This window comes from Cebus imitator, unplaced genomic scaffold (assembly GCF_001604975.1).
Source record: "Cebus imitator isolate Cc_AM_T3 unplaced genomic scaffold, Cebus_imitator-1.0 Scaffold776, whole genome shotgun sequence".
NCBI lineage: Eukaryota > Metazoa > Chordata > Mammalia > Primates > Cebidae > Cebus > Cebus imitator.
In genome coordinates, this window is record NW_016108091.1 from 108,406 (window position 1) to 118,753 (window position 10,348).

General features: G+C 42.4%; 1 protein-coding gene across 2 annotated transcripts in view; it reads right to left on the bottom strand.

Moving 5' to 3' along the window:
* ASH1L (ASH1 like histone lysine methyltransferase) overlaps positions 1-10,348 on the bottom strand; it is a 248,019-nt gene that overhangs the window by 4,765 nt on the left and 232,906 nt on the right. For both annotated transcript variants that reach the window (XM_017519812.2, XM_017519815.2), the window contains 6 exons: positions 9,148-9,396; positions 7,494-7,580; positions 4,695-4,785; positions 4,116-4,254; positions 3,827-3,999; positions 2,024-2,190 (listed from right to left, as the gene is read on the bottom strand). In XM_017519812.2, the coding sequence (XP_017375301.1) occupies positions 2,024-2,190; positions 3,827-3,999; positions 4,116-4,254; positions 4,695-4,785; positions 7,494-7,580; positions 9,148-9,396 (906 nt within the window). The remainder of the gene's footprint in view (positions 1-2,023; positions 2,191-3,826; positions 4,000-4,115; positions 4,255-4,694; positions 4,786-7,493; positions 7,581-9,147; positions 9,397-10,348) is intronic.

A 10,348-nucleotide genomic window follows, 5' to 3' on the forward strand; every position in this document is an offset into this window, starting at 1 on the left:
AAAAAAAAAAGGAAGTATGCTATCAGGTGATTTCATTGTTATGAAAATATAATAAAGTGTCCTTACATAAACCTACATGGTATAGCCTACTATACACCTAGGCTATTTAGTATAGCCTATTGCTCCTAGGCTACAAATCTATACAGCACAGCATGGTACTGAATACTGCAGGCAACTGTAACACAATGGTAAGTATTGTGTATCTGAATATAGAAAAGGTAATACATTGCAGTATGTTATAACAGCTAAGACATCACCAAATGATAGGAAGGAATTCTTCAGCTCCATTATAATCTTATGGGATCATTGTCGTATACACAGTCCAATGTTGACTGAAACATGTTGCACATGACTGTAGTTAAGGGTGAGGTTTCAAAGCTAATCAGTAAGCTACTGATTGAGCAAGCAAGACCAAATAAGTATAGATGTGAGGAGAGACGTGGTGGTTGGCAGATAATACATAAGACGATTTGGAAAATTAGAAAAAAATAATAGGGGGCTGGGTGCGACAGCTCACTCCTGTAATCTCAGCACTTTGGGAGGCTGAGGTGGGCAGGTCACCTGAGGTCAGGAGTTCAAGACCAGCCTGGCCAACATGGTGAAACCCATCTCTACTAAAAAAATAAAACAAAATAAAAAATTAGCTGGCTGTGGTGGTGGGCACCTGTAATCCCACCTACTCTGGAGGCTGAGGCAGGAGAGTCGCTTGAACCCGGAAGGCAGAGGTTGCAGTGAGCCGAGATTGTGCCATTGCACTCTACCCTAGGACAGAACAAAACTCTGGCTCAAAAAAAAAAAAAAGAAGAACAGGGAAAATAGGAATGTTATTGGTTTGTTTTCTGGTTAGATTCTTTTTTTGCGGGGGAGTTGTGCTCTGTTGCCAGGCTGGAGTGTAGTGGCACGATCCCGGCTCACTGCAATCTCTGCCTCCCAGGTTCAAGTGATTCTCCTGCCTCAGCCTCCCAAGTAGCTGGGATTACAGGCACATGGCCACCTACACTCAGCTAATTTTTGTATTTTTAGTAGAGATGGGGTTTCACCATGTTGGCCAGGATGGTCTCTATCTCCTGACTTTGTGACCTGCCCACCTTGGCCTCCCAAAGTGCTGGGATTACAGGGGTGTGCCACTGTACCCGGTCCTGGTTAGATTATTTCTAAGTTCAGGGTGATAGCTATAAATTCTGGCAGGACCACTAAAAGAAGACTCAATGATGAGGAGCTCAGCCAGGGTTTTATCAGAACAAACAGATGAATGGATGGTCAAAATCTTTATGGAATGAATGACACAACATAGTTGGCACACTGTTCTCAACAATTTGAAAGAAAAAATACACAGGAAAAAGCCGGAAAATGAAAATAACAATCGTTATTTTCTGGAGAGTGGAGTAATATATGTAATTCTTTTCCTCTTAATGTTTCTAATTTTTTTTTTTTGAGACACGGTCTCTATCACTTAGGCTGGAGTGCAGCGACACAGTCAGCTCACTGTAACCTCAAACTCATGGGCTCAAATGATCCTCCTGCCTTGGACTCCCAAAGTGCTAAGATTGCATGTGTGAGCCACCACGATGTTTATATAATAAACACCACTACCACAAATTTTATATCATCATGTTTTCCATTTTTAATGCAGGCATAAAAAGAAAAAGCTGAAGTATTTTCTGTGAAGGTTCTTCTTTTACAGGCATGTTCTCAATGAGAGAGAGAAAAAAAGGAGTTGTTCTTGCTTCTCAAAATTATGGGTGTGAAAGACAAAACAAAACAAAAACCTACAGATGTGGGGCTTGCCAGCAAAGATTAAACAGAGGAAAGAGAAAAGAGGAAAGGTAACATTGTAATCAACAATTTTCAGAGATACAGTCTACGTGAGAAAATGTACTTATGCTGTTCAAATGTCCCAAATAAAGACAGAGATTTCCATAGTTTGGGATGAAATTTGGATGAAGAATCAGAGAGCTATGTGAATTTCATGCATGAACCAGATTGTCCTAACGTGCAGTGTTAAGAAAGGAAGGAGACTCACCGAGAAATCTCTTTTGGGAGTGAGCTTCTTGGGGAAGTGATCAAAAGCATAGGGTTTGGTGCAGACAGGATAGCGGTTCCGGTGGATCTTGTAAAACAGGTGTGCTGACTTGTCGAGCCGATAATCACAGATGTACACATCTTGTTCCTTTACTCCTTTGGGTCTCCCTATGGGTCCAACCAGTGTTAAGGAATCCCATTTCTCCATTTCTCCCCCTGAGCTGCCCAATGACCCCATACACACCATTGAGAGAGCAGCTAGTCCCTTAAAACCTACGTAGTAGCTATTTAGAGAGGTAGAACAACTAAGTATTTGGTTGTTGCAGGACAAAGAGTTCCCAGACACTAGTGTCAACAAAGGAAAAAATAAATATAACTTGATGGAGCTGAAAAAGACAGTATTTAAATAAAAAAGAAAAAAATATTTATATAATAGCAGAATGGATGGAAATAAACCAGGAATGTATACTGAGAGCTGCAGGAATGAGTGACAAAGTATTTTGAGGGAAAAACAGAGCAGATTATGAAGGAATTACGAGAAAAGAATGGAAGTATAAATTTGAGGGAAGCACATTTATAAATTAACACTTTTTTTTTTTTTTTTTTTGAGACAGAGTCTTGCTCTGTGGCCAGGCTGGAGGGCAGTGGCGCGATCTCGGCTCACTGCAACCTCTGCCTCTGAATTACTTTCTGTGACGGTTCTTCTTTTACAGGTGTGTTCTCAATGAGACAGAGAGGAAAAAAAGGTTCCCAGGTTCAAGCAATTCTCTTGCCCTGGCCTCCCGGGTAGCTGGAATTACAGGTGTGCACATCTGTAACACATCCAGCTAATTTTTGTATTTTTAGTAGAGACGGGGTTTCGCCATGTTGGCCAGGATGGTCTCCAACTCCTGACCTCCTGATCCGCCCACCTTGGCCTCCCAAAGTGCTGGGATTACAGGCATGAGCCACCATGCCTGGCTGTAAATGAACACTTTTTCACTGAGACAAGGAGGACTTATCAGTATCACAGAGCTGCAAGCAGTCTGTCAGTTTTGGAATGGAATACATATTCTTTTAGAATATTTTGCTATGATTCTTAGAGAACGGGCTAGACTACTGAACTCTGCTAATAATGATAAATAACATATATTGAGCTTTTACTCTAAGCCATAAACTGGGCTGAATGCTTTTTAGATTATTTTATACAATCTTTAAAAAACTCTTTAAAACAGATACTAATCCTTATTTTCAATGGGAAACCGATACTTAGATTAAGTAAATTCCCTAAGGGAACACAGATAAAATGTCGTGGAGCTGGAATTTGAAATTAATACACGGTATTAACAAAATTAACTAAATTTAATAAAAAGGAATGAACATTTACTGAGTGCTAAGCACTAGGTAAAAGAAAAGAAAAAATATAGTACACCTCTCTGAAGTTTCATAGCTAGCCTGGGAGAATCTTTCATCATATACAGACAATAAGAATGGGGTGGGCAATGAACAGGAGATACGAGGTCATTTTTTTTTTTGAGGCAGGGTCTCACTCTGTTGCCCAGGTTGCAGTGCACTGGTACAATCCTGGCTCACTACAATCTCTGCCTCCCAGGCTCAGCAATCCTCACAGTAGCTGGGGGCTACAGGCCTGTGCCACCAGGCCAGCTACAGAGACAGGGTTTCGCCATATTGGGCAGGCTGGTCGCCAACTCCTGGGGTCAAGTGATCTGCCCACCTTGGCCTCCCACAGTGCTGGGATTACTGGCATGAGCCACTGCACTTGGCCAAGGTCTAGGTTATTTTTTAACTAGGCCAGATCACTTACCTTTACAATACGTATAAAGGTCCAACACACAACAGGTCCCCACTACAGCCTCCAAGGGAATGATCTCATAGAGTGGCACCCGAAACAGTTCATTATGATAGAACCGACGGGATGGAGAGTGGTGTGTTTCATGGGGACGGAAATAATGGTGACCAAAGGCAAACCGTTCCTCTCTGAAAAAAGGAAAAGTGAGAAGGGAGTGGTTTAGTTGATTAGCAAGATCCTGGTGAATATTCAGCTCTGCTGGCTCACTTCGGCTGGAAGAAAAAGACAGGACCTCAGCACATACTTTTCATTCTTCCAAAGCTTCTCAATGCGAAAGATGTCAAGTTTATCTCGGTTAATGTGAGATAACAGTCGATAGGACTGACGGACTGGGTGGCCATCAGGGGTGCGTCGACTGTCCCTCATCAAATACACACAGTCACCTAGGAAGATACAGAACACAGAATAAAGATAAGATGATTCATGTATAGATTCTGTTAGGCATCTGTTTATCTGACCCAGGGTCTACATAGAGTTCATAATCTGAAACAGTATAAATACAGAGAGCTAAAGGCAGCAGTATAACTGACGATAATCAATTCTAGACTATGATAACAACAAAAGGGAGGTCTTCCATTTCTTGAGCTTCCTACCTGTTTTTCCCAGTCTTAAAATTAACTTTATAACACGTTTATCATTTCAAATTAGTATTATTTAGTGGAGAGGTGATACATATAAGCACAAGGACTAGAGGATATAAAAATTTATATTCTATTTCTATTAAAGGTCATATGGAGACAATGACTATTATGGAGACAGCAGAGACTTCCTACTATTCAGAAAGGTCAGCTCTGACAAGTAGGATTAGCTCCTGTGTACGTACCCTGACGAAGCAGCAAGTCATCTCGGAGCAAACAGATGAAGTAGACACAGCCAGGTTGCGCATAGTGGGGCCGAGGGATCATGGGAACCTCCTGATAGAAGCAGAAAGCCAATTTATAAGGGCTGGAATTACTACATTCAGCCTACTTATTTCTCTTCAGGAGAGTAAAGGAACTAAACCCTAAAATTCTCAATCAATCAAGATTTACTGTTTTGTCATTTCAGTATACCGGAGATATACAAAAAAAGATGAAAGCAACTAGAGTTGTTAAACCTGGAAAAGTGAAGGTAGAGGACAAAACCGACAGGCTAAGTATCTCAATCTACATTTTATGAAGCACTAATTGTGTAGTTCCTCTACGTATTCTAGGGGCCATATGAAAATGTGTGAAGGGAGGCTTTAATTATTACAATGATTGGGGTATGCTACTGGTACTTAGTGCTCAGGGTCCAAGAAAGCCAAAACATTCTGAAATGCATCCCTCACAACAAGAACTATTCACCTAAACATGACAAGAGCAACAATGTTAAGAAATACTGCCTAAATCTCTTCTTTTTTAGAAGTTACTTGCCCAAAATCACACATATAAACATAGCAGAGCCAAACCAAAAACCACTTAATGACTCAGGCAAGTCACTCACCCACCCTTTCTCCTGCCAAGTGTGTCTAACATTAACCTTTGTTGATTCTGAGTCCAGTGCTCTTTTCATTTAAACCACTGTCCACATAATGTTAAATCAAATAAATAACATTAAGGGTACCAAGTTCTGGATTTTGTAAGCTATTCCTTTCATGGACATCTGATAGTGTTTATTAAAAACCTTAGTTTTGGGGGCCGGGCACAGTGGATCATGACTGTAATCCCAGAACTTCGGGAGGCTTGAGGTGGGTAGATCACAAGGTCAGGAGATAGAGACCATCCTGGCCTACATGGTAAAATCCCAACTCTACTAAAAATACAAAAATTAGCTGGGTGTTGTGGCGTGTGCCTATAGTCCCAGCTACTCGGGAGGCTGAGGCAGGAGAAGCGCTTGAACCTAGGTGGTGGAGGTTGAAGTGAGCCAGGATCACGCCACTGCACTCCAGCCTGGAGACAGGGTGAGATTCTGTTTCAAATAAAACAAAACAAAACAAAACAAAACACCAAACCCTTAGTTTTGGCTGAGTGTGCTGGCTCATGCTTGTAATCCCAGCACTTTGGGAGGCTGAGGAGGGTGGCTCACCTGAGGTCAGGAGTTCGAGACCAGCCTGGCCAACATGGCAAAACCCCGTCTCTACTAAAAATACAAAAATCCTTTTGATTTGAGTAGGCAAAAAAAAAAAAATTAGCCAGGTGTGGTGGCCAGTGCCTGTAATCCCAGCTACTCGGGAGGCTGAAGAAGGAGAATCACTTGAACCGCCTGAACCTGGTGTGGGGAGACTGCAGTGAGTCGAGATCACACCACTTCACTCTAGCCTGTACAAAAGAGCAGAACTCTGGCTCAAAAACAAACAAACAAAAAAACAACCCCCAGCCCCGCAAAAAAACAAAAAAACAAAAAAATAAAAAACAAAAAACAAAAAAAAAACGCTTAGTTTTTTGTTGTTACATTTTTTGAGACAGAGTCTCACTCTGTCACCAGGCTAGAGTGCAGTGGCTCCATCTCGGCTGACTGCAACCTCTACCTCCTAGGTTCAAGCAATTCTCCTGCCTCAGTCTCCCAAGTAGCTGGGACTACAGGTGTGTGCCACCAGCTGATTTTTGTATTTTTAGTAGAGATGGGGTTTTACCATGTTGGCCAAGATGGTCTCAATCTCTTGACCTCATGATCTGCCTGCCTTGGCCTCCAAAACTGCTGGGATTACAGGCGTGAGTCACCGTGCCTGGCTTTTTTCTTTTTTTAGAGACAGAGTCTTGCTCTGTTGCCCAGGCTGGAGTGCAGTGGCACAATCTCAGCTCAGTGAAATCTCCACCTCTCAGGTTCTAGGAATTCTCCTGCCTCAGTCTCCCAAGCAGCTAGGACTACAGGCGCATACCACCATGCTCGGCTACTGTTTTTTTGTATTTTAGTAGAGATGGGGTTCCACCGTGTTGCCCAGGCTGGTCTCGAACACCTGAACTCAGGGAATCCCCCTGCCTCGGCCCCCCCAAAGTGCTAGGATTACAGGCGTGAGCCACTGCGCCCGGCCAAAAACCCTAGTTTTATATATGCCATTCCTTCCACAGATTTCTTTTTTTTTTTGTTTGTTTCTGAAAAGCTGTAATCCTTCCACAGGTTTCTAAGTATTTTATTTTCCCTTTGATCATACTCCTGAAATAGGGAAGAACAGAAATATACCCTTAATGTAAAGTTTAAGAAACCAAGGTCACAATTTATTTTTTTATTTTTATTTTTTTTATTTTTTTTTATTTTTATTTTTTTTTTTGAGACGGAGTTTCACTCATGTTACCCAGGCTGGAGTGCAATGGCGCGATCTCGGCTCACCGCAACCTCCGCCTCCTGGGTTCAGGCAATTCTCCTGCCTCAGCCTCCTGAGTAGCTGGGATTACAGGCACGCACCACCATGCCCAGCTAATTTTTTGTATTTTTAGTAGAGACGGGGTTTCACCTTGTTGACCAGGATGGTCTCGATCTCTTGACCTCGTGATCCACCCGCCTCGGCCTCCCAAAGTGCTGGGATTACAGGCTTGAGCCACCGCGCCCGGCCCGAGGTCACAATTTATAAAAGGAAATTCTGCAAAGCAAGAGCAAGACAAGTAAGATACCATGGGCTACTTCTACTACTTATAGATCAGAGTTTTATCAGAAGGCAGCTTACCCTGTCCACGGGCCTTGGGTCACACTGCTCACAAAGGTAGTGCTCCACATCTGAGTTCACTCCCATACAATCACAGTGCTGCCACACCTGTAGAAAAATATACAGTTTGGGGGGATATGGAGGCTATGCCTTATTGACAGTGTTCTGGGAGCCCAGAATAAAAAAATAATGAGTCAGGGTAAAGTAAAAGAGGAACTAAGGGATAACTGGGTGAATGAGAAATTAGAGATAAATGGTAAAATAGGAGGAAAACAGAATAATGACTTTTCTGAACAAAAGTATACAGATTGATTCATAATCTACAGATCTGGACAAATAAAATGGGGAGACAGAGACAGAATAGGAAGACAAATGAATATACTACTAAACGATTACTAAGTAATTCAAGTCAATGATATGGCTACTCTGACAGGCTTTACAGCTACAAAATGTTTTTATGTATCCCTGTCTAACTTTATCCTCCCAACAATCCTACGTGTTACAGCCACTTTACACATAAAGTCATGTATTCACCTATATTAGTGGGGACACTAGGGCTCAACTCCAGGCCTTGACTCCTTCATCAGGAGCCCTACATATATTAACATATTTCACTGTATTAGAGGAATCATGTTAATAGAGTATACTATCACACTACTAATGTTTTAAAAGACAAAGCACTATATGAAATACTGTCATTATGCTGGGCGTGGTGGCTCATGCCTATAATCTCAGCACTTTAGGAGGCTGGGGCGGCTGGATCATGAGGTCAAGAGAGCCAGACCATCCTGGCCAACATGGTGAAACCCAGTCTCTTAAACAAAATAAAGAACTAGGCTGAGTGCAGTGGCTCATGCTTTGGGAGGCTGAGGCAGGCAGATCACCTGAGGTCGTGAGTTTGAGAGCAGCCTGACCAATATGGAGAAACCCTGTCTCTACTACTAAAAATACAAAATTAGCAGGGCGTGGTGGCACAAAATAATCCCAGCTACTTGGGAGGCTGAGGCAGGAGAATCACTTGAATCCGGGAGGTGGAGGTTGTGATGAGCCGAGATTGTGCCATTGCACTCCAGCCTGGGCAATAAGAGTGAAACTCCGTCTCAAAAAGAAAAAAAGAAAAAGAAGTACTGTCATTCTCCTTGATATAGATTATGTGAGAAGCGTACACTGGAAAGTGGGCAGAAAAGGAAAGAGCCAGGTGTGGTGGCTCACACCTACAATCCCAACACTGGGAGGCCGAGGTGGGTGAATCACTTAAGCTTAGGAGTTTGAGACCAGCCTGGTGAAGATGATGAAACCCCATCTTTACAAAAAGTACAAAAAATTAGCCAGGCATGGTGGCGCACGCCTTTGATCCCAGCTACTCGAGAGGCTGAGGTGGGAGACAGAGGTTGCAGTGAGCTGAGATCATGCCACTGCACCCCAGCCTAGGCAACAGAGCAAGACTTTATCTTATAAATAAAACAATAAAACAAGAAGGGAGGAGAGAAAAAGGAGGGAAGGATTAAGTGAAAGAAAGAGAGATAAAAGGAGAAAGACTATATGGCAAACAGAGAAGCCTAACATAAACCATGGCTAAGTAATAGTTCATAAAAAGCCTTTCAAGCCAATCCAAAAGAGCTATGGTCACTATGTTCATTAGGACCAAGCTTCTGCTTCATTTCCTGACCCTCACCATGCACTTGTCACACTGGATCATGAGACCTTCATCCTTGTAGAGGCCACAGATACAGCGAATAACATCGTCGTCCTTCTCATGCCCATTCTCCTTTTCAGAGACTGAGGTCTCACTGCTGTCTGCCTCACTTGCTGTCTCTCCCACAATCTCATCAATTTGGGCTGATGCCTCATGCCGGGCATTGTAATAGGCCTTTCGTAGACGGCAAACATCTCTCCCAATTGGGGATTTACGCCCGTAGTACTTCTGAAAAAAGCAAAGAAAAAAATCACGTTTAGTCCTCTCATTTTTACCTGAAGAGGCAGCATGATTTTCTTTACCCTCCAATTTTGGTTAACAGTTTCAACAGTATGAAATATAAGGCAGACAGTTGGGAACAACTTAAACTGAACTAAAATGAATTCAAGTTAGAATGTGCATGTTATTTTTCCATTTGCTCAACTGATCTGTCATTCAGCTCCTGTCACAGGCCTTACTGTCCACAAGATCAAATGCACAGAGATCATAAAATATGAATTAATATCACAAGCATAATGTAGTGGAGAGGTTCAATATATACCTTTGTCTTGTGGATATCTGTGACAGGTCTATAGGTATCAAATCTATGTGGAAGCTGGATTTCAGTAGAAAGAATGTTACAATGCAAAATTGCTCTAATTCTTCTCCCGCTTGTCTATTTTTCTTTCTCATTTTGTCTTTCAACTTCTATTATTCCTTTATATAAGTAGGCTCTTTTGTCTTCCAAATACCTCTCTAAGCTATGTCAAAATTACTGAATAATTTTTTCTCTTCTATGTACCATACAATAGTCCATCCCGCCTTTTAATTCAGTTCAAGGTCACCTTTTCTCCAGTGAGCTTCACCTATTCTGTAACTTATCACTGTGGTATTCCTCAATTCCATCTGCAAGATATATTACTGTCTAGGGACCATGGCTCATGCCTGTAATCCCAGCACTTTGGGAGGCCGAGGTGGGCAGATCACAAGGTCAGGAGTTCGAGACCAGCCTGGTCAATATGGTGAAACCCCATCTCTACTAAAAATACAAAAATTAGCCGGGCGCGGTGGCTCACGCCTGTAATCCCAGCACTTTGGGAGGCCGATGCGGGTGGATCACGAGGTCAAGAGATCGAGACCATCCTGGTCAACATGGTGAAACCCCACCTCTACTAAAAATACAAAAAATTAGCTGGGCATG